Genomic DNA, 23,236 nt, shown 5'->3' with positions numbered 1-23,236 from the left:
ACTGGGACACTGGAGGGACACTGGTGGGACCAGGACACCAGGAATTGGGACACCCGAGGGGACTGGGACACTGGGAACAGGGTCACCGGGGACCAGGACACTTGAGGGGGACTGGGACACTGGAAAGGACTGGGACACCAGGGACTGGGACACTGGGGACACACCAGGGGGGAATGGGACACTGTGGGGACACCGAGAGACCAGGAGAGATGGGGGCCCGGGTGGCAACGGGACACTGGGGACTGGAACACTGTGGGGGCAGAACTGGGACACTGCGGGGGAGTGAGGGGACACAGGACACCGAGGACACAGGACACCAGTGAGGGGACTGGGACAGAGGGGATGAGACCCCAGGTGACACGGTAGGCAGGACACTGGAGGGTACTGGGACAGCGGGGAGACGAGGGGACATGGGGGACACGGCGGGGGGGGCGGGTGGGCAGGACAGCAGGGCATGCTGGGACACTGGGACGCAGGACACTGGGGGTACTGGGACACTGAGAGGACAAAGGGACACAGGACACCATGGGGGGACCCAGGTGGGACAGGCACGAGGGGACATGGGGGTACACGTGGGGGGGGACACGGCACAGGGGGGGACACAGGACACCAGTGGGGGACACTGGAGGACACGGCGGGGGGGGGGACAGGACACTGGGGAGGAGCAGCAGGGGTGGGACACGGGGGACAGGAGTGGGACAGGGCTTGGGGGGGGGGGGGACAGCGGCGGGGAGGAAGGGGACACGGGGGGGGGGGCCGGATCCGGCTGCCGCTTCCTGGAAGGAAACAGCGGAAACAGAGCTGGAGCTGGAGCCATTCCCACGCGGCTGCGCAGGGGGGTCGGGACCCCCCACGGGGGACACGGAGGGGGGACACGAGGGGGGTGGCACACCGGCACCCCGCCCCGGTGCGGGGTCTACGTGCGAGGGGCGGTGGTGCCCCCCACGTGCTCCCCGCGGGCACCTTTGCCGTCTCCACGCGAGCGTGCGAACGGTGCACGCGCAGGGTCTCGCTCCGCACGAGTGTGCAAACGGGGCACGCTCGGCCCCCCCCCCCCCCCCGCGAGTGTGCAAACACCGCACGTCCACCATCTCCCGCCGCGCAAACGTGCAACTGGTGCACGCTCAGCCTCTCCCTCCAACCCGCGTGTGCAACTGCCGCACGCTCGCTGCGTCCCTCCACGTGTGCAAACGCTGCCCGCTCCTCCGTGTGCTCGTGTAAAGGGTGGGGACCCCCCCCTCCCGGGTGGGATACCCCCCCCCCCCAAAACCCCCAACCGGCCCCCGTGCGAGGCGGGTGCCCGAGTGTGCGAGGGGCCGAGGGGGCGTGCGAGGGGGGCCGGGGGCCTCGCACGCCTGCTGCGGGGCCGGCCGCATTCCTGCGCCGCTGATGCAATGGCGCCCGCCGCAGCTGGGCCGGGGGCTCAGGGGGCTTGGGGGGGGGGGGGGACACCCAGGAGTCCGGGGCCTCCCCCCGGCCCCCCACCCAGGCCCCGGACACCTCAGTTCTCTGCCCAGCACCCTGCCGTGGGTGCTCCCCCCGCCGCTGACCCCCCCGGGGTGGGTGGTGGAGGGAAGAGTGGGAGTTTGCACACGCGGTGTGGGTGCAGGGGTGCGTGTGCCCCCCCGTGGGCACGGGGCCCGTGGGGACAATGGGGACGTTTCCGCGGCCGTGGGGGGGGGCAAGGGAAGTGACCGGCCGGTGGCGAACAATGCGCTGGCGCCGGGGCCTTTCCTGCCCTCGCACGGCCTCGCACGCCCGGCCTCACGCTGGCACCACCCCTCGTGCACACGCGTGTGCCCCGACACCGTCCCCTCGCGTGTACGCGTGTGCCCCGGCCCCGTCCCCTTGTTCACGCTCGTCCCCCGCGTCCCCATGCAAGGGCCGTGCGGGTGCCCGTGGCCACAGGCTGCCCCACTCGTGCCTCAGTTTCCCCCACCCTGGGCCTGAAGAGTCTGATCTGCGGCCACTCTCATCCCCATGGGTGGCGTCCCCATGGCCCCCCCCCCCCCAGTCCCCATTGTCCCCCTCCCCAGGACACCCCATGGGTGCCATTCCCATGACCCCCCATCCCGACACCCCGTAGGTGCCATCCCCGTGACCCCCATCCTCAGGACACCCCATGGGTGCCAGCCCCACGGTCCCATCCCCGGGACACCCCATGGCCCCCCCCCAAGCCTCCCGACACCCTACGGGTGCCATCCCCATGTCCCCCCCATTCCCACGGCCCCACCCCGGGTTTGGGGGGGGGGGTGCTGACGCCGGGGTCAGGGCTCGGGTGCTCCTGGCTAAGTATGGCCAGTGCCGGGGAGCGTCCCTGAGTCACCGCGGGAGCTGGGGGGGGGCCCGGGGGGGCCCTGGGCCTGACTCACCACCGCCGCCAGCCCCTATATAGCCTGGGCCGACGGCGGGGCCACGTCACCCCCCAGCCCCCCCCGGCTGGGACAGCGCCTGGGGCTGCGGGGGGGGGGGGGCCCAGGGGCAGCCACGGTGGGGGACCCCCATGGGTTTTGGGGGGGGGGGGACACACACGCAGGGTGACACCGGGGTACCCCGCTGGGTGGGGGGCCGCACTCGCCAGCGACAGCGGGGCAGACCCACGGGTGGGGGTGCGGGTGGGACACCCAGGGTGCCCGTCGGGTGCCCGGCCTCAGTTTCCCCGGGTGGGGGGGCGCGGGCGCTGGCTTGGCGCCCCGGGTGCTGGCGAGGAGCCCGGGGACGGGCGCGGATGCGGCCCCGCGCGCCGGCTGCTTCCCAAAAAGGCGCTGGCGGCCGCAGGCGTTGGGGAGCCGGGCACCCGGCCAGCCCCGGGGGGCCCCTGTGCTGGGGTTGGGGTGGGGGGGGTGGGGGGGGGCAGGCAGGACAGGGCAGAGGCACGGGCAGGGACACGGGGCAAAGGTGGCACTGCTGTGGCCGACACACACGTGTGCGCTCGTGGCACCGCTGGCCCTGCCGCGGGCACGGCAGGGCTGGGGAGGGGTGTGCACACGCGTGTGTAAGCGTGTGCACGTTCCTGGGTAGCGCCCGGGGAGGTCTGGGGGCGGGAACATGGGAACTCACACATGGTATGCACACGCCTTTCCACACGTGCATTCCCACCACATGCGTGTGCGCTCACACACGCCTCCACCGGCCCCCCCACCGTGGGCAGGGGGACACACATGACCCCCCCTTTGCGTCTCACCCCCCTTTGGGTCACCCCTCGGCAAGGGCAGGGGCTGGCTGGGGCCACAGGGACCATTTCACCCCCACCTCATTTTTGGGCAGCTGCCCCCTGCCTCCCAGGCAGCATGGGGACACCCCCGCCCCCCCAAAAGGCTCCCACCCCCTTTTTGACCCTTTTCAGCACCCCAATATTGGGTAAAACACCCCGTAACATGGCTGTGATAACTCGGAATCAAGCACGGGGCGTTTTGAGGCCAGAAACAGCAGTTTTAGTGCTCGAGCGGCGAGGTGGGGGCCGGACGCTGCCCAGCCCTCCTCACCCGGCCCCGCTGTTTCTGGGCATTTGTTGTTTTTCCGCCTAATTTCCTGCCTTAAGGAGTCCCGCTCGCCCTGCGGAGCCCGGCTGCCGGAGGAGCTGGGGCCAAGCCCTGGAGGTGCCCACTCTGGGGCAGGATCCGTCCCCGAGTGGGTAGCGAGAGCCAAATCTCGGCAGGAAGGAGGGATCCCAATGAGCTGCAGAGATAAAAAGCAAAAGGTGTAAAAAAAAAAAAATGCCTCAAAAGGGCTTCACGGGGAGGGATTCCTGCTGGGGCATCCCCCCTCCCCGGGGCTGGGGTGCTGCTGGGGTGCAGGGGGGGGGATGCCGAGGGGATGGAGCTTCTCCGAACCCCCCAACCGTGGCTCCCACCCTGGCGACTCCAAAGCCCCTGGCGAGCCGGGGCCTCGGTGCTGCCATTTGCTCTGCGACCGCCAGACGCTCGCCGGTTCCTGCCCTCTTCCTTTTCCTGCCGCTTTCAGACGCAGTTTGACAGTAAATGGTGGGGTTTTTTTGTGTGCGTCCATCCCCCCCCCAGCAGAAACCAGTCGGAGAACGATGCCGGGCGCTGAATCACAGCAGGGGAACGACGTGGATTAAGATGAGGGGAATTTTTTCCTGGGAATCGTGTTGGGGAACTGGTGTGGCCGGGGCTGCTCAGGCAGAGCCGGTACTCACAGCTCCGCATCTCCACGTGGCGCTGGTCACCCCTGCCTGTACCGGGGGGGTCTCGGCAGGAATCTCCGGGGCTGCGGGAGCCGTGCGAGGGTGGGGGCACACGGGGTGTTTCATCACTGCACAGAACAGAACGGGGAGAAGCGGTTAAAGCAGGTGGGGCAAGGCCAAAAAGGCATAAAATCTCCCCAAAACCGTAGCGGGGAGAAGCCAGGTGACACGGTGGGACCCTCCTGGAAGGGGGGAGCAGGGTGGGAGCCAGGAACTGCCATTCCTGAAGTGCGGCTGTGCCACGGCAGGGCTCGCCCGCTCCGCAGCGGCGGCTGGACGCCGCAGGGGATGATAAAGGTGACACATATCTGCGCCACCACCAAAAAAAGCCCAACTCTCCCTCTCCACCTCCTCACGTCCCCGTCGAGGGGAAAACCCGATCGCTTCCACCGAGGAGCAGCGCGAGGGGGGCTCCCGTTCTCTGGGATCCACGAGTGCTCTCTACGAGAGAAAATAACGGCAAAATAGGTGGAAAAAGGGGGGAAACGCCTGTCGTTTCCCATCCGGCTCACGGATGAAAATAAGCCAGCCCTCCAACCTACCCGGCTGGATCCACCCTCCGAGCAAAAACTCCCGGCAAGTGTTGCAAGGCCGTTATTGGCACGGTTCGAAGCACACATGAAACTGCTCTGGAAACCACAGGGGAGAGATGTCAGGCAGAGCCGAAGCAGTCAGACGCTTTTAAACAAGCGAGGCAACAAAGCTGGAGAAATTCCTCCTTAACCCTTACGGAGCAGGGAGGGATTCGGATGGCTTTCCACCTGTGGGCAGAGCAGGCAGCGTGGGGGGAAAACATTCCCGCTGTTCGGCGAGAGGAAGCGGGCGCCGCCGCGGAAGCACCGGCTCCGCACAGGGATGGGATTTGCGGCCGGGGAGGATGCGCGGGGGAAAGCCTTCTGCCGAGATAAACCCAGGCGGGCGGGCGCATCTCAATTCTCCGTGCCGAGCCGTGGGGGGATAAAAAACCCCTCCCTAAACTCAATAAATGGGTTTAAAACATGTCTGGGGGGTGAAGAAAAAAAAAAAAAAGGCAGCCTCGGGCGAAGGTTAGCGCTTGGCAGGTTAAAGCCCGAGGAAGGAGCGGCTGCCGCTAGACATTCAGTGTTCAGCCTCCGGACTGGAGATGGAGGGAGGAAAAGCGTCTCCCAGATGGGCTGAGCCCAGGATGTGCGGCTCCTGCCAGATGTACGTTAACGGGAGTTATTAGTCGCATAAAAACTGCTCTGCAGCTGCATTTCTGGCACTGGCGAGGGAGGAATTAATTGCAACACCAGATCACTCCTCCTCTGCCCGGCCAGGAGGGACCAGCGTGACCCCACCCGCGCGCTCCCCCCCGCCGGACGGGGAAAGATATATATCTGACCGCCCCGTGAACCGCTGGAAAAAAGAAAAAAAGAAGCAGGTTTTCCCCCCAAACTCAGCCCTGCGGGGTCCCTGCCGCCTGCCTCGGATGACGGGGTGTTGGAGGAGGCTGGGGAGCGAGCGGCGGCGGCGGGGCGGGCAGGGAGCCTGGCCGGGGAAAGCGGCGTGACACATGCATTCCCATTTCCACACATACCGCCCCAAATCCGTCGCCTCCTCCAAGCTCTCCTCACCTCCCGGCACGGCGGGGGCTCTGTGGGGTCCCCAGCGCCCAGAGACATCCCACTGGAAGGAGAAGGGGAGAAGGAATTGGGGGGTGGTGGTGGAGGATTGGGGGAATCCCCTGTTCCCAGCGTGACGCTGGTGTTGAGCACAGTCTGGGTGTGACGGGTGTGTCACCGCCAGGCTGGCAGTGGGGGGGGGGACAACACATTTTTTGGAGGACTGCATGGGGCGGGGGGGTTAACGAGGTTTCCCCAGCTGGCCCCCCCTCCTCGGGCGGGGAACCCAGGGCCTGATGCCCCAGGGACGCAGCCTGAGCACGAGGCACCCGCGTTGCGCAAAAGGCACTAAAATAGCCCCCCCCGCAGGCCAAAATCCGGGCAGCCCCCGCCTGGTAACGCCTGTTTTGGTGGGAGATGGACTGGGGTGGGGATCTGGTGCCCTGGGGGGGGCAGCAGCCCCCCAGCACTGGGACCAGGGTGGGGTTTGGGGTCACCTTGAGCTCGTTCAGTCCCAGTCATCCTCTTTGTCGCTGTCCCCCCCAAAGCCCAAGTTTAGGGGTGGTTGGGGACGGGGTGAGGGGGACAGTGGGGTGCTGGGGGCCTGGGGGGACGGGGACACGCTGGAGGGGGACAGGGCACAGGCAGGGCGGGGGGGGTTACAGGGACACGCTGTGGTGATACAGGGACACACTGGGGGGGGGGGTAACAGGGACACAGGGTGGCCCAGGGGGTTATGGGGGTACACTGGGGGGTAAGGGGACACACTGCAGGGGTGTGACAGGGACACGGGGTGGCCCAGGGGGTTATGGGGATACACTGGAGGGGGTGACAGGGATATGGCCTGGCCCAGGGGTTACAAGGACACTCTGGGTGCGTTATGGGGACACAGACAGGCCTGGGGGGGTGTGACAGGCTGCTGTGCACTGGAGCTGTTGTCCTCTGTCTCCCCCCATGGTGCTAGAGCCCCCTTGGAGCGAGACTACAGGCCCCAGCCCCACTCACCTGTGCCACAAGGGGCAGGCAGCGCAGAGCGTGCTGGGAGGGCAGCAAGGGGAGTGTGGGGGGAGCGGGGCAGGCTGGGAGCCCTGCCAAGGGGAGCGGGGCAGGCTGGGCCCCCGACGTGCCCACGCTGGGGGTCCCCTGGGTCCCTGTCCCCAGAGTGACCCCATCCCCAGGTCACACGGTCCCCCTGGGTCCCCATCCCATGGGTGCCCCCAGTGTCCGTCCCATGGGGGTGGCCCGGTCCCCAGCCTACAAGGTCCCTTCTGTCCTCCCCGGGGTGACAGGACACCACACACACTCACAGGCAGCTAATTTGTAACATGCATTTAAAACCTGTGGGTACGATCACTCCCCGCAGCAGCAGCAGCCGAAGGGGCACAGCCCCCCCGGCACAGTGGTCCCCTCAGTCCTGGGGGAGAGACGGGCACTGCCCTGGTCCTGCCGCCACTGTCCGCGGTCCCTCCTGTGCCCACTGCTTCTCACCCGTCGCAGGGTGTCCTGTGGCTCCCCTGCCTTGGCTCCAGCTTGTGGGTGCTGGTGGGGCAGAGCTGGGGGACAAGAGAGGACCAGGGGTGTCGGTGCGGGCAGCACCCTGCAGGGGGGACACCCAAATGTGGGCACCCAGGGAGGGGATGTCCCCGGCCCTGCGGGCTCCTACCTGTCGCATGGGAGGAGCAGGTTATTCTCCCTGATGTTGAAGATGAACGGCGGGCGGTCCTCCAGGTCCTCCAGCTCTGCAAAGGGTGATGAGATGAGGACGTGCCAGCCTTGGGGTGGCACGGCAAGCAGAGGGGAGCACTGCTTGGCACCCTGCGGACACTCACCAGCGTCCCAGTCCTCCTGGCACGGGGGGGGCTGCCAGGCCGTGGGGACCTCCGGTTGCTTCATCCTCTTGCCGAGGGACACGTCCATCTCTGTGGGGTCAGAGGGGACAGTTGGGGGGGTGGAGGGCACAGCTCAGCACAGCCACAGGGGTGGTGAGGGGTGGGGGGCCATGCTGTACCGTGGGGGAGGTCGGTCTGGCGCTTGTCAGGGCAGGAGGCGACGTGGCTCTGCAGCTTGCCCTGGGACACCCTGTGCCTGGCGTTGAAGGGGCAGGTGGCCAGCGTGCGGGCCACCTGCGGGTTGTTCTGGGGGGGGGGGGGGGCGAGGAGAGGTGAGAGGCGCTACGTTGGGGGGGGGAGCCTCTACCTCAGAGCTGGCTGACCCCCAGCGGGCCTCGGTCCCGGCCCCCAGCGAGTCCCAGCCCCTTGTAGGCCCAAGCCCCGGCCCCCAGCAGGCCCCGGCCCCCAGCAGGCCCCGGCCCCAGGTCCTAGGCCCCAAGCCCCGGCCCCCAGCAGGCCCCGACCCCCCCCCCCCCTCACCCGCTGGCACTTGACGAGGTGGTAGGGCAGCCGGGACACCCGGATGAGGTGGCTTTTGTCGTAGGGACACGGGACGAGCTCCTCACCGTCCATGGCGGGGCCCAGGCCGCAGCCCCGGCCCCGGCCGCTCGGCCTAACGGACTCCCAACGGGCCTCACGCGCCGCCGCGTCACCGCGGCAACGGGGCCCGGCTTCCGGCGAGGCCTGCGGGGGCTGCCGCGCTCCGCTGTCGCCGTGGCAACGGGGCCGGCCGCCCCCCCCCGGGCGGCTGGGTAGGCCCGGGCGGTGCTATAGGGGCCCCGGGAGGTGCTATATGGGCGCAGACAATGGTATATGTGCCCCAGGAGATGCTAGATGGGCCCAGGCAATGTTATGTGGGCCCTAGACGGTCCTATAGGGGCCCGGGCAATGTTATAGGGGCCCCGGGAGGTGCTATAGGGGCCCGGGCAATGGTATAGGGGCCCCAGGAGGTGCTATAGGGGCCCGGGCAATGGTATATGGGCCCCGGGAGGTGCGATAGGGGCCTGGGTAATGTTATAGGGGCCCCGGGAGATGCTATATGGGCCCCGGGAGGTGCTATATGGGCGCAGACAATGGTATATGTGCCCCAGGAGATGCTAGATGGGCCCAGGCAATGTTATGTGGGCCCTAGACGGTCCTATAGGGGCCCGGGCAATGTTATAGGGGCCCCGGGAGGTGCTATAGGGGCCCGGGCAATGGTATAGGGGCCCCAGGAGGTGCTATAGGGGCCCGGGCAATGGCATATGGGTGCCAGGCAGTGCTGTAGGGGCCTGGGGAATGTTATATGGGCCCCAGGAGATGCTATATGGGCCCAGACAATGGTATATGTGCCCCGGGAGATGCTAGATGGGCCCAGGCAATGTTATGTGGGCCCTAGACGGTCCTATAGGGGCCCGGGCAATGGTATATGGGCCCCGGGAGATGCTATAGGGGCCCGGGCAATGGTATATGGGCCCCAGGCAGTGCTATAGGGGCCCGGGCAATGTTATAGGGGCCCCGGGAGATGCTATAGGGGCCCGGGCAATGGTATATGGGCCCCAGGCAGTGCTATAGGGGCCCGGGCAATGTTATAGGGGCCCCGGGAGGTGCTATAGGGGCCCGGGCAATGGTATATGGGCCCCAGGAGGTGCTATAGGGGCCCGGGCAATAGTATATGGGCCCCGGGAGGTGCGATAGGGGCCTGGGTAATGTTATAGGGGCCCCGGGAGATGCTATATGGGCCCCGGGAGATGCTATATGGGCCCCGGGAGGTGCTATATGGGCCCAGACAATGGTATATGTGCCCCAGGAGATGCTAGATGGGCCCAGGCAATGTTATGTGGGCCCTAGACGGTCCTATAGGGGCCCGGGCAATGTTATAGGGGCCCCGGGAGATGCTACAGGGGCCCGGGCAATGGTACATGGGCCCCAGGCAGTGCTATAGGGGCCCGGGCAATGTTATAGGGGCCCCAGGCGGTGCTATAGGGGCCTGGGCAATGTTATGTGGGCCCCAGGCGGTGATATAGGGGCCCAGGCAATGTTATAGGGGCCCCAGGAGATGCTATATGGGCCCAGGCAATGTTATGTGGGCCCCAGGAGGTGCTATAGGGGCCCAGGCAATGTTGTAGGGGCCCCAGGAGATGCTCTATGGGCCCAGACAATGGTATATGGGCCTCGGGCAGTGCTATATGGGCCCAGGCAATGTTATAAGGGCCCCAAGTGGTGGTATAGGAGCCCAGGCAATGTTATATGGGTTCCAGGAGATGTTATATGGGCCCAGACAATGTTACGTGGGCCCCAGGTGGTGCTATAGGGACCCAGGCAATGTTACAGGGGTCTCAGGAAATGCTATATGGGCCCCAGGCGGTGCTATAGGGGCTCAGACAATGTTATATGGGCCCCAGGAGACACTATATGGGCCCAGACAATGTTATATGGGCCTCGGGCGGTGCTATATGGGTCCAGGCAATGTTATAGGGGCCCCAGGCAGTGGTATAGGAGCCCAGGCAATGTTATATGGGTTCCAGGAGACGCTATATGGGCCCAGACAATGTTATATGGGCCTCAGGCGGTGCTATATGGGTCCAGGCAATGTTATAGGGGCCCCAGGTGGTGGTATAGGAGCCCAGGCAATGTTATATGGGTTCCAGGAGATGGTATATGGGCCCAGACAATGTTATGTGGGCCCCAGGCGGTGCTATAGGGACCCAGGCAATGTTACAGGGGTCCCAGGAAATGCTATATGGCCCCAGACAATGGTATGTGGGCCCTGGGAGATGCTATAGGAGCCCTGGTTGTTCTATAGCAGCCCAGGTGGTGCTATATGAGCGCTAGGTAGTGCTATATGAGCCCCAGGTAGTGCTATACGAGCCCCAGGAGATGCTATATGGGTGTATTGGCTTTGTGTGGCAAGGTTTTGGCAGCGGGGGGGTGACAGGGGTGGCTTCTGTGAGAAGCTGCTGGAAGCTTCCCCTGTGTTCGAGAGAGCCCATACCAGCCGGCTCTAAGACGGACCCGCCGCCGGCCAAGGCCGAGCCCATCAGCGATAGTGGTAACGCCTCTGTGATAACATATTTAAGTAGGAAAAAAAAGTTGCTGGGACAGACAGAAACGGCAGCTGGAGAGAGGAGTGAGAACATGTGAGAGAAACAGCCCTGCTGACCTCCAGGTCAGTGCAGAAGGAGGGGAGGAGATGCTCCAGGTGCCGGAGCAGAGATTCCCCTGCAGCCCGTGGGGAAGACCATGGTGAGGCAGGCTGTCCCTCTGCAGCCCAGGGAGGTCCACGGTGGAGCAGATCTCCACCTGCAGCCCGTGGAGGATCCCACGCCGGAGCAGGTGGGTGCCCGAAGGAGGCTGTGACCCTGTGGGAAGCCCACGCTGGAGCAGGTTCCTGGCAGGACCTGCGGATCTGTGGAGAGAGGAGCCCACGGAGCAGGTTTTCTGGCAGGACTTGTGACCCCGTGGGGGACCCACGCTGGAGCAGCGTGCTCCTGAAGGACTGCACGCCGTGGAAGGGACCCAGGCTGGAGCAGTTCGTGAAGAACTGCAGCCCATGGGAAGGATCCACGTTGGAGAAGTTCATGGAGGACTGTCTCCCGTGGGAGGGACCCCACACTGGAGCAGGGGAAGAGTGACGAGTCCTGCCCCTGAGGAGGATGAAGCAGCAGAAAGAACGTGTGATGAACTGACCGTAAAGCCCATTCCCTGTCCCCCTGCGCCGCTGCGGGGGGGTAGGTAGAGAATCTGGGAGTGAAGTTGTGCCCGGGAAGAAGGCAGGGGTGGAGGGAAGGTGTTCTGAGATTTGGTTTTATTTCTCATTACCCTATTCTGGTTGATTGGTAATAAACTGAGTTAATTTTCCCCAAGTTGAGTCTGTTTTGCCCGTGACGGTAATTGGTGAGTGACCTCTCCTGTCCTTATCTCGACCCACGAGCCCTTTGTTATATTTTCTCTCCCCTGTCCAGCCGAGGAGGGGGGAGTGATAGGACAGCTTTGGTGGGCACCTGGCGTTCAGCCTGGGTCAACCTGCCACAATGGGCCCAGACAATGTTATATGGGTCCCGGGAGGTGCTATAGCAGCCCAGGCGGTGCTATATGAGCCCTAGGTAGTGCTATATGAGCCCCGGGAGATGCTATATGGGCCCAGACAATGTTATATCAGCCCTGGGCGGTGCTATATAGGCTCTGGGCAGCATTATATGGGGCTGGGCAGTGTTATATGGGCTCTGAGCAGTGGTATATGGAACCTGGATGGTCTTATATGGACCCTGGGTGCTGTCGTAGGGCCCTGCACCATGTTACAGGGTCTGGCATGGCGTTAGAGGGGCTTGGTTGCCGTTATATGGGTCACGGTTGGTGTTGCAGGGCCCTGGGTGCCGCTGTAGGGCCACGGCTGGTGCCACGTGGCCCCGGCCAGCGTTACGAGGGCTGTGGCCAGTGTCACGCGGCGGTGACCGGTGCTATACGGTCCTGGTCAGCATAGCGCGGCGGTGACCGGTGCTCGTATGGCCGTAGCCACCACTGCCCGGCTGTCAGCCGCGTCCTCCTGCTGTGACCGGGACGGTGTCATCGAGCGATGGCCAGCGCGGCGTGGCCGGCGGCTGGACCTAACTAGCCGTGGCGTGGCACAGCCGTGGCGTCAGGCGCCGGCGGTGTCACGGGGGGGTGGTGGCGGTGGTGTCACGTGGCGGTGGCCCCAGCTCGGGGACCAGCCCAGGAAACCCAAGAAGGGGAAGTTGGGTGTTGGGACCGTGGAGCCGAACGGGGGACGTGGGGGACACGGGGTGACCCCCCAGCCTCCCAGCACGTCGCCGCCATGTCGCTGCCCTCTGTCTACCAGAACAAGTTCGCCGAGAAGCTGACGATCCTCAATGACCGGGGACGGGGCGTCCTCATCCGCATCTACAACATCAAGAAGGTGGGTGCGGGGTGGGGGGGGGGGGGGCGGGTACCTGGGTCCCCTGGGAGGGGGAGGGTTGGGGTACAGGACACCAGGGTACCCCACCCCATCTAATGGGGAAGAGCCTGGCTTCTTCCTGGAGCAAGGGTTGTGAAGAAACACATTTATTAATGGGTGGTGGGATCGCTGGGACAGGGGGGTCTGATGGGGCGCTCCGAAGCCAGGAAGCGGTTTTGGGGGGGTCTGATGCTGGGGGGTCCCTACAGACCTGCTCCGATCCCAAGACACGGCCGCCCTTCCTCAGCGACAAGGCCATGGAGCCCTCCGTCAAGTTCATCAACAAGAAGTTTCCTCACCTGGACGTGCGGAGCAGCACGGTGAGGGACTGGGGTGTCCCCTCTGTCCCAACCCCTTGTCCCCCCCCACCCTGTGTCAGTCCTACCTGGGTGTCCCCTCTGCCCCCCACCCCGTGTCACCCCATCCCCAGCGTCCTCACCATCCCCACCCCATGTTGCCCCGATCCGGTGCCCACCCTGGCCCTCCTATGTCACCCCTGCCCGCGTCACCCCACTTCGTGTCACCACCACCTGGCTTCTACTCCATCGCCCGCCTTTGATCATCTTGCCACCCCCTGTCCCATGTCACCCCTCCCCGGGTGTCCTCCCTGGGTCCCCCCACTCCCGGTGTCCCCGCTGTCCCTTTGCAGCAACACCTGGGGCCGGTGCACAAGGACAAGGGGGACATCGCTCGGGTGCTGGGACCCTTTTACCACTCCTTCCTCGACGTTCTGGAGTTCAGGGTGAGCTGGGGCATGCGGTGGGGGGCAGAGGGGGGTTTTGGGAGGTGGTGCCAGCATTTCAGACACTGGGGGGGGGGGGGCACAGCAGTGATACAGCCCCTTGTCCCCTCCCTGCCAGGACCATGTCTACGAGCTGCTGAACACCATCGATGCCAGCCAGTGCTTCTTCGACATCGTGAGTGGGGCACCCGGAGTCCCAGGGGGAGTACTTTGGGGGGTGCCACGGGCCGTGCCCACGCGCTCACGGTTGTCCCCTCCCCAGCACGTCAACTACGACTTCACCAAGAGCTACCTGGACCTGGTTGTCACCTACGTGTCCCTCGTCCTGCTGCTGGCTCGCACCGAGGACCGCCGGCTGCTCATCGGCATGTACCACTGCGCCCACGAGATGAGCCACGGCACCAGGTGGGTTGGATGTCCCCACCGGGGCTGTCCCCGCAGACTATCCCCACTGGGGCTGGCCTCGAGGACCGTCCCCGACCCCTGTGCCACCATCCCTGCAGTGACCCCAGCTTCGCCCGCCTGGGACAGATGGTGCTGGAGTACGACCACCCCCTCAAGAAGCTGATGGAGGAATTTGGGCCGCACACCAAGGTGGGATGGGGCTCCCCGCAGCCAGCGGGGCCACATCCTGCCCCAATCCATCTCTCAGCTCCCCCGCCATGTCCTCCTGTCCCCCAGGCCGTCACCAGCGCCCTTCTGTCCCTCCATTTCCTCTTCGCCCGAAGGAACCAGGGGGCTGAGCAGTGGCGCAGCGACCAGCTCCTCAGCCTGCTCAGCACCACTGGCACCATGCTCAGCCCTGCCAGCTCCGACACTGTGAGTGCCACCGCACCGCGGGGACTGGGGCAGGTCCTGGGGGAGGCTGCGGGAGGGCTGAGGACGGTGACGCGGTGACGCCTGTGTCCCCAGATGGCTTGCGAGTACCTGTCCCTGGAGGTGATGGAGCGATGGATCCTCAGTGAGTCCTTGCGATGCCCGCGGGTCCCCAGCCCCAACGCGGGCAGCCTGGCTCCCGGTTTCGGGCCATCCCCCTGCCCGCTGTGGGACCGGCAAGATGGGCAGCCCCTGCCTGCCTGACGGCTCTGCCCGCAGTGGGGTTCCTGGTGTGCCCGGGGGCTCTGGGCTCGTCCCCACAGTGCCTGGAGCTGTGGCGGCTGGCGCTGCAGGGCTCGCTCTACGTCACCCTTCTCCGCGACGAAGCCCTCCAGGTCCACAAGGTCACCGAGGAGCTGCTCAGCAGCCTCAAGGGGTAACGGCCGTGCCAACGCCGGGGCCGTGCAGGGTGCCGGGGGGAGTGCCGTGGTGGGTGGCAGGGGCTGGGGGGGCTCTGCCGGTAGCCCTGGTGGGTGCCACGAAACTTTGCAGGGTGCCAGGAGGTTGTGCTGGGTGCCGGGGGATTGTGCGGGGTGCAGGGGCTGTGGGCTGTGCCAGGGGCTCTCCTGGGTGCCATGCCTGGCACTGCCTGGCCGTGACTCTCTCGCAGGTATGGGAAGCGGGTGGCCGATCTCAAGGAGTGCAAGGAACACGCTGTGGCTCACAGGTTGGGGACTGTCAACGCGTCTGGGGGGGCTGGGGAGGGTCCCAGGGATTCTGGGGAGCTGGGAGGTCCCAGGGCACCCCAAAGGATTGCCGGGTCCTGGGGGTCCCATGAGTCCCGGAGAGTGGGGGGCGTCCCAGGAGCTCCTGGGGGGGTGTCAGCACCCTGGGGGGCAGGGACTGGGGTGCCCCGATCAGGTCCACGCTGGCCCTGTGCCATAGCCCCCACCTTTGCCACATGGTGCCTGTGATGTCCCCACTGGGTGAGAGGGGTGGCTGAGGGGGGTCAGTTGGGTGCCCCGGCCCTGACCCCCACCCTGACCCCCCCTGCAGCGGCTCCCTGCACCGGGGCCGGCGGGCGTACCTGCGTGGGGCTGTGCGGGAGCTGGAGGTGCTGCTGGAGGACCAGCCCGGGCTGCTGGGACCCAAGGTGAGGATGGGAGCAAGGGGGCAGTGGGGGGCTGGAGGGGCAGGGTTTGGGGTGCAGGGGGTGCGTGGGTGCAGGGTTTGGGTGCAGGGTGCTGGGTGCCGGGCTCTGCATGTGCCCGGGGGTGTGAAATGGGTGCAGGTGGGGTTTGTGTGGGGGGTACTGCTGGTGCCAGCCTGGCGCCATGGGGTGACGGTGCCCAGGGCCATCGGTACCAACCCAGTGGCAATGCCTGGCGGCAGCACCCCGTGCCTGGTGCCCTCTAAATCCTGCTCCTCTGCTCTGCCCAGGCTCTCTTCGTCTTCATGGCGCTGTCCTTCTGCCGGGACGAGGTGAGCTGGCTGGTGCGGCACGCTGAGCACGTCACCAAGACCAAGACGCCTGAGGACTTCGCTGACGGGTAGGCACAGTATGCAGGCACCGGCTCTGCGCAGGGGGGATCCATGCCCGTGGGGACCACCCCCAGCCGTGGGCAGGCTGGTCTCATGGTGGGGATTGCCCTGGGGCAACACCGGGGTGCAGCTGGCACTGGGGGGGGTGCTTGGGGGGCACAGCCAGCCCTGGCTCTGACCGGCGGGCTCCTGTGGCAGCCACATCGCAGAGCTGCTCTTTCTCATGGAGCAGCTGCGGAGCCTGGTGCGGCGGCACGTCGGGGTGCTGCAGCGTTACCACGTCCAGTACCTGGCCCGCTTCGACGCTCTGGTTCTCAGTGAAGTCATACAGGTACCACGGGGCACTGGCAGGGGGTGATCTGTGTCCCCCATTGGGGCTGTCCCTGTGCCCTATCCTGTCTGTCCTTTATCCTGACCCTATCCCCGACCCCACAGAACCTTTCTGTGTGTCCTGAGGAGGAGTCCATCATCCTGTCGTCCTTCGTCAGCTCCCTCTCGGCTCTCTCTGTCAAGGAAGGTACGGGCTGCGTTCCCCCTGGCGTGACCCTGGCACTGCCCAGGGACCGATATCCCCCCGTCCCAGGAGCCCTGCAGCAATCCTGGGCCGTGCTGAGCACCCAGGCACGGGCTTGTGGGGCAACGGGGAGACGGCAGCTCCTGGGGGTCCTGTGGAGTGGGCACTGCCACCCCAGAACGGCACCCCCAAACTGGCACCCCCAGGACCAGTACCTCCAGATCGGCACCCCCAGACTGATACTCCCTCCAGCCCCCTCCCCACAGCCATGTCTCCCCACGTTTCTATTTCCCCGCAGTTGATGACAAGGAGCAGTTTGATTTCACACCGCTCCGCCTGGACTGGTTCCGGCTGCAGGTGCTGTCGCTGTCCCTGTCCTTGTCCATGTCCCTGTCCCCATCGCGATCTCCATGCTTGTTCCCGTCCCTGTGCCAATCCCCTTCCTCTCTCCCCATCCCTGTCCCCATCCCCTTCCCTATTACCGTCCCCATCCCTGTCCTTGTCCTTGTCCTCTTCCCCTGCCCTGCCATGACCCTGAGCCCGCTGTGCCCCCAGGCCTACACCAGCGTGGCCAAGGCCTCGCTGCCGCTGGGCTCCAACCACGACGTGGGTCGCGTCATGAACCTCATCGTCTTCCACACCAAACTGCTCGACTCCCTGGAGGACCTGCTGGCCGAGGCGTCCGACCTCTCCGACCTGTGGTGAGCGCGGCCACCTGCTCTGCCTCAGTTTCCCCACAGTCACGGGGGGTGACCCTGGCTGGGGGGGTCTTTGAGCCGCATCCTGCACCCCAGCACACATGGAAAGGTGCCCATGTGTGCTGGGTGACAGGTGTGGGAAGGGACGGAGGTGGCTGTGGGGGACATGTCACCCGTGGGAGAGGTTGGGCAAGGTTAGGTGACATACACGTGGACACGGGGACGAGGAAAACACGCACGTGGCGCGGGAACAGCATGTCCAGAAAGACAAATCCCCTCTCCTGCCCTCCCTGCCCCCTCCTTCTGCCCCTCTACCCCCATCCTTGCAGTTTCTACCCTCGCCCCGTGGAGAAGATGTTTGTGGCAACGATGGAGGAGCCCTCGATGCTGCGCTACAGCATCGCCTTCCCTCTGCTCTGCAGCCACTTCTCCCGCTGCATCCACCCCATGTGCCCGGAGGAGGTGGGTCCTGCTGCCCAGGGGGACACGGGGGGGGACACACAGGGGTCCATGCGGAGCCAGCCGTGGCTGGCTGCTGCCCTGCCACCTGTGGAGGGGACGGTGGCAGCCCCGTGGCCTAGGGGCAGCTGGTGGCACGCTGCAGACGTGGCCGTGGTCCGCATGCCGTGACAGTACCGTGGCTTTCCCCCCCCAGTATCCCCACCTGAAGGCCATAGCGCTGGGGCTGTGCAACAAATTCCTGGAGGAGATGGCCCGGCAGGCCAGCGCCTGTGTCATGGATGCCTGTGCCGAGCAGCACAACCTCAGCGAGCAGGTGAGGGTTACATCTCCAGGGCTTCGGGGGTCTTCGTGGCCTTTGGGGTTGCCGTGACTTTCAGGATCTCTGTGGCCTTTGGGGTCTCCAGGGCTTCTGAGGTCTCCGTGACCTTGAGGTCTCCATCACCTTCAGGATCTCTGTGACCTTAGGGGTCTCTATGCTCTCCAAGATCTCTGTAGTCTTTGGGGTCTCCAAGGCTTCTGGTGGCATTCGGTGGCTTTTTGTGGCTTCCAGGGTCTCCATGGCCTCTGGGGTCTCTGTGGCCTCCTTGCCCTCCATGTTCTCCAAAGCCTTGGGACAGCAGAGGCCACGGCGGGGGAAGACCTGGCAGGGTGTCCCCCCCCAATTCAACCTTGGGGATGGTGGCCTCTGGTCCCGGAGGCCCTGCTTGGGCTGTCCTCGGTGCCGCAGCTCGTGGTAACCCGCTGCCCGTCTCTGGCAGCTGCTGCCCAAGCACTGCGCCTCCACCGTCAGCAAAGCCCGCAACAAGAAGACCCTGAAGCAGCCGGCCAAGAAGGGGGAGCCCGAGCGGGACAAGCCGGGGGCTGAGAGCCAGAGGAAGGACCGGACCCTGACCACCAAGTGAGAGCCAGCCGGGGCTGGTGAGGGTGGGCAGGGGACTGGCAGGCAGTGGTGGCCACCAGCCGTTGGGTGTGGGCACGGTGTGACGTGGGGGCACGGCGTGACCGTGGGGTTGTCCCCGCGGGGCCGCGGTGCGGCTGACGGTGCCTGTCACCCCAACACCAGCATGGACAAGCTGCACCTGACGCTGGCTGAGCTGTCCCTGAGCCTTAACCACGTGCCCAACTTCACCGTCTTCGAGCACGCGGTGACGCCGGCCGAGTACCTCAGCAGCCACCTGGAGACACGCTTCACCAAGTAGGGACCACGCCAGGGACGTGGGACACGGCAAGGGTGGGCTGTGGGCGCTGCTGGCGAGGGGACGCTTGGCCACGGCTCTCCGGACAGCCCCCTCCTGTCCCTGCAGGGCCATCGTGGCCATGGCGGGCTACAGCCAGGCCACGCAGGAGGTGGCCCGACCCTCGGAGGTGCTGGTGGGGCTGAGCGCCTACACGACCTTCATCCAGTCGCTGGGGCAGTTCGTGGGCTTGGACACGGGGCGCATCGTCCGCAGCGTCCTCCTGCAGCAGACGCAGCCCCGCGACGCTGCCGGCGAGCAGACGCTCACCACCATCTACACCAACTGGTGGGTGCCGTGCCGGGACTGGCACCTTCCCTCCCTCGTGGGAGGTGGCCCTGCGGTGCCGTGGGTCGCGGCGCGGGACGGCGGCAGCAACTCGGTGTCCACAGGTACCTGGAGGCCCTGCTGCGGCAGGCCAGCACGGGGGCCATCATCCTGGCCCCCGCCCTGCAGGCTTTTGCCACGGTGCCCCGGGAGGGCGAGCCCCACTTCAGCGCCGCCGAATTCTCTGATGTCTCAGGTGAGGGATGCGGGGACGCTGCGGGGAGGGGATCGTCACCCCCCCGACCACGCTGATGTCCCTGTCCTTGTCCCCCCCTCCCCGCAGAGATGCGGGCGCTGGCCGAGCTCATCGGGCCGTACGGCATGAAGTTCCTGAGCGACAACCTCATGTGGCACGTGGGCTCCCAGGTCACCGAGCTGAAGGTAGGGCTGAGGGCTGGGACCAGGGTCGGGGGACTGGGACCAGGATCGGGAGACTGGGACCAGGGTCGGGGGACTGGGACCAGTATAAGGGGACTGAGACCAGGATCAGGTGACTGGGACCAGTGTAAGGGGACTGAGACCAGGATCAGGAGACTGGGACCAGGGTCGGGGGACTGAGACCAGGATCGGGAGACTGGGACCAGGGTCTGGGGGGGACTGAGTCCAGGATCAGGAGACTGGGAGCAGGGTCAGGGGACTGAGACCAGGATCAGGAGACTGGGACCAGGGTCGGGGGACTGAGACCAGGATCAGGAGACTGGGACCAGGGTCGGGGGACTGGGACCAGGGTCAGGAGACTGGGACCAGGGTCGGGGGACTGGGACCAGGGTCGGGGGACTGAGACGAGGGTCGGGGGACTGGGACCAGGGTCGGGGGACTGGGACCAGGATCAGGAGACTGGGACCAGGATCAGGAGACTGGGACCAGGGTTGGGGGACTGAGACCAGGATCGGGAGACTGGGACCAGGGTCGGGCTGCTGGGACCGGGCTCTGGAGCCCGGTTTGACAGGGCAGGCAGGGACACCCTGGGGACCATCCCAACCTCCTGCCTGTCCCTTGGGCTCGCTGGCCAGTGTGGAGAGGGGGCAGAGGGGCCAAGACACCTCTGTCCCTCCCTGGCCGGCTGTGGGCTCGCCGTGTGCCTGGTGCCACCAGCTCCACGTCCCCTGCAGAAGCTGGTCAACGAGAATATGGACACGCTGGTCCAGCTGCGCTCCAGCTCCTGCAAGCCCGAGCAGATGGCGGCTCTGCTGCCCCGACTGACCTGTGAGTCTGGGGTGGCACTGGGCACGTCGAGGGGGGAGCCTGTGGCTGGCACACGTGGGTGTGCGCACACACGCGTGTCCCCGCTGACCCCTCTCCTGCAGCGGCCGAAAACGTCCTGAAGCGCATGACCATCATCGGGGAGATCCTGAGCTTCCGTGCCATGGCCCAGCAGGGCCTGCGGGAGGTGGGTGCCCCCCGGCCCATGGGTCCCCCAACCCCATGGGACCCCCGCCCACAGACCCCACAGCCCAAGAGGTCAGCAGGAGCCCTGTGAGCATCCACCTTCTCTCTGCAGGTCTTCTCCCACCACTGCCCCTTCCTGATGGGCCCCATCGAGTGTTTGACGGACGTTGTCACCCCCGACACCGACATCCAGGTGGGCACGGAGGGGGTCGGGGACGGGGTGGCACCTCCAGTGCTTGGGACAGTTGTCCCCAGGCAGGGCTGGTTGCTGCCGTCCTGTACCCTCCGCGTCGTGTGGCACTGCATGGTGCTACAGGGCATCGCGTGGCACCGTGTGGCATTGCATGGTCCCCCGTGCCCGGCTGCACCCCGTGTCCCCGGTCCTGAGCCTGAACGTCCCCGTACCCCCAGGTCACCCTGAGCATCTTTGAGCTGGCCTCGGCTGCAGGAATCCCCTGCGAGGTCGACCCCGCGTTGGTGAATGTCCTCGCTGGCAGCAAGACAGGTACCGTGGGGGTCTGCTGGGTTCGTGGGGGGCTGTCCCTGAGATCTGTGACCCTGCCAGCTTCCCCCATCCTGTGTCACCTCCCTGGGTCCTCTGGGGTCCCCTCTTGGACCCCTGTCTAGTGTCACCTCCCTCCCTGGCAGATGGCTCATCTCCGGAGGAGGACTACAAGGTGGCCTGCTTGCTCCTGGTCTTCGTGGCCGTGTCCCTGCCCCTGCTGGCCTCCGACCCGGCGTCCATCTACAACACCGAGGTGGACGGTGAGGCTTGGCCGAGACCCTGGCAGCTTTGTCCCCGTGTCCCCAGTCCTGGCTGTGTCCCCGTGACCGCGACCCCACAGTGACAAGGTGTCGCACCTTGTGTGTGCCGGGATCCCCGAGGTCGTCGGTGCCCCAGAACCACAGCTGAGGGTCGGTGGGGACAGCGGGACCCCAGGACTGGCAGGGCTGGTGCCCCATAACTGCAGCCAAGGGAGGTGGGCACAGCTGAGACCCTGTGCTGTCCCCAACCTTCCTGCGTCCCCAACCTTCCTGCGTCCCCAGGCTACAACAACAACATCCACTGCCTGGCCAAGGCCATCATCCACGTGTCGGCCGCCCTCTTCACCGTCCACAACAAGAACATCGAGACCCACCTCAAAGAGTTCCTGCTGGTGAGAGCGGCCGGGGGCCACAGCTGCGCCTGGCCGGGGGTGGGCACCCTCCCTGGGGTGGGCACCGTCCCCAGCGCTGATCAGGATCCGTCCCTCAGCTGGCCTCCGTCAGCCTCCTGCAGCTCGGCCAGGAGACGGACAAGGTGCGTGCCAGGAACCGCGACTCCATCTCCCTGCTGATGCAGCTGGTGAGTGACGGCAGACCCCGGGGTGCTGCTGGGTGGGCTCTGGGCTGCTTCTGGGTGGGCACATCCCAGCTCCGTATCTCTGTCCAGGCTGCTCCAGCCCCCAGACCGCAGCTGGCTCTGGGTGCTTAGCCCTTGCCCAGCTCTGGTTGGGCCCAGGTGGGGGGGCTGGATCCAGCTCTGACACCCCCAGGTAGAGGCTGGGCTGACTGGGTGGGGGCCACGCACCCACCACCCAGGATTGGTATTCAGGGAACGCTTGTCCTCGCTGCAAAGCAATTTAAATGCAAATATTTCAATCTGGAGCTGGGGCACGGGAGCCATCTGGGGAGGGAGCACCCAGCTCTGGCGGGGAGGGGCTGGGGGCCGGCTCCCTGCTCTGGCAAGGGGGGAAACTGAGGCAGGGGCGGCTGCTGATGCCGTGTGTGTCCCCTCTTTCAGATCGTGGCAGAGTCGTCCTTCCTGACAGTGGACATGCTGGAGACCTGCTTCCCCTACGTCCTGCTCCGCAACGCCTACCGCGAGGTGTGCCGGGAAAACATGCTCAGCAGGGTCCCCTCGCACTGAGCCTGGCCCCATGTTGCCCCCTCCCCTCAAACCCCTGCAATTACCCCACGTCGGGACCCCCGGGTCCTCCCTCAACTGCTGGATGCCACCACGGTGTCCCCAACCGTCCCCATCCTGTCCCCCAGCCATCGCCACCTTCACTAAACCATTTTTCCCTCAATGGCTGTGTCTGACTCGTGGCTGGGGGGGACTCGGGGAATATTTGGGGCTGGCTCAGCCCCAGCACCCTAGGGTGGGTGCCCGGCCTCGTGTCTCCAACAGGAATAACCTCCTGCGGGTCCCCCATGGGTATTTGGGAGAGTCTGGGGATGGCGGGGGCCTTGTGGGGCTGGGACATTAAGGGAGTGGAGCTGCTGGCAGGATTTACCAGCTTTAATTAAAGCTGCCGCTTCTCACGGCAATGATCCTGGCCGGCCTCGTGCCTCAGTTTCCCCTCGCCTGCCCAGCTGAGAACGTTTCAAGTCACGTCCCCCGTCCCCCCCCCCCCGCCACCCTTTTCCCCCATCTCAGGGTGTTTATTTTTCTCCCGTGCAGCATCTTGGGGGAAAATTAATGGGGCGAGGGAAGGAGGCGGCGGGGCGGCCGTTGCCATTCCGCTCACGGCCGGCTGCTCCGGGATGAGTCACCGGCCGTGCCGGGAGTGAGGGGGGGGCAACGGCGGCTGCCGTGGCCACAAGCCCCCCTGGGCAGAGCCCCCTTGGCAGGGCCTGGTGGTACCAGGGCTGGGGGGAGGCCGAGCGTGCGGGCCCCGGCAGCCAAACCGAACCGCAGCCGCGATGGCATGGTCGAGCCCAAGCATGCGGCCGCTTCATCCGGCACTAATTGCTTTATTAATTCATCCGGGGGGGAAAAATTGCTCCGGAGCGGGCTGGACTCCCCCGCTGCCCCCCTCCGGCTGCGCTCCCGGGGGGCTGAACTCCCCCGAATTAACGCCCAGAACCTGCTGATTATTCCAGATTGCTGCAAAAGTCTATTTTCGCGCTCATC

The 23,236-nt window shown here is 65.8% G+C and overlaps 2 protein-coding genes across 7 annotated transcripts; one reads left to right on the top strand and one right to left on the bottom strand.

The window, feature by feature from the left end:
- Positions 1–3,424: 3,424 nt before the first annotated feature.
- On the bottom strand, positions 3,425–8,329 carry GTSF1 (gametocyte specific factor 1). Of its 5 annotated transcripts, XM_052810290.1 has the most exons (9): positions 8,160–8,329; positions 7,799–7,925; positions 7,620–7,709; positions 7,454–7,529; positions 7,129–7,343; positions 5,766–5,854; positions 4,750–4,836; positions 4,160–4,275; positions 3,425–3,678 (listed from the first exon to the last, which is right to left on the bottom strand). In XM_052810290.1, exons 1-5 carry the CDS (start codon positions 8,250–8,252, stop codon positions 7,199–7,201), a joined length of 531 nt encoding a protein of 176 aa, XP_052666250.1. In that variant the 5' UTR covers positions 8,253–8,329; the 3' UTR covers positions 3,425–3,678; positions 4,160–4,275; positions 4,750–4,836; positions 5,766–5,854; positions 7,129–7,198. The 5 variants fall into 5 exon arrangements, with proteins under 5 accessions (XP_052666250.1, XP_052666252.1, XP_052666253.1 ...); XM_052810292.1 differs by lacking the exon at positions 4,750–4,836; XM_052810293.1 differs by lacking the exon at positions 4,750–4,836 and having other exon boundaries at positions 5,803–5,854.
- Positions 8,330–12,346: 4,017 nt separating this feature from the next.
- Positions 12,347–22,409, top strand: NCKAP1L (NCK associated protein 1 like). 2 transcript variants are annotated; one of them, XM_052810095.1, is made up of 31 exons: positions 12,347–12,576; positions 12,825–12,935; positions 13,265–13,357; positions 13,476–13,532; positions 13,620–13,762; positions 13,861–13,951; positions 14,039–14,176; positions 14,270–14,318; positions 14,453–14,609; positions 14,844–14,900; positions 15,230–15,326; positions 15,614–15,723; positions 15,914–16,046; positions 16,151–16,232; positions 16,528–16,586; positions 16,785–16,930; positions 17,257–17,389; positions 17,583–17,702; positions 18,148–18,287; positions 18,453–18,584; positions 18,694–18,912; positions 19,017–19,147; positions 19,235–19,332; positions 20,064–20,157; positions 20,259–20,341; positions 20,453–20,533; positions 20,752–20,845; positions 20,989–21,105; positions 21,388–21,497; positions 21,596–21,685; positions 22,124–22,409. In XM_052810095.1, exons 1-31 carry the CDS (start codon positions 12,475–12,477, stop codon positions 22,247–22,249), a joined length of 3,393 nt encoding a protein of 1,130 aa, XP_052666055.1. In that variant the 5' UTR covers positions 12,347–12,474; the 3' UTR covers positions 22,250–22,409. The 2 variants fall into 2 exon arrangements, with proteins under 2 accessions (XP_052666055.1, XP_052666056.1); XM_052810096.1 differs by lacking the exon at positions 13,265–13,357.
- Positions 22,410–23,236: the final 827 nt, after the last annotated feature.

Source organism: Harpia harpyja, chromosome 15 (genome assembly GCF_026419915.1).
Source record: "Harpia harpyja isolate bHarHar1 chromosome 15, bHarHar1 primary haplotype, whole genome shotgun sequence".
Classification (NCBI taxonomy): Eukaryota; Metazoa; Chordata; class Aves; order Accipitriformes; family Accipitridae; genus Harpia; species Harpia harpyja.
This window is presented reverse-complemented; position numbering and strand designations above follow the sequence as displayed.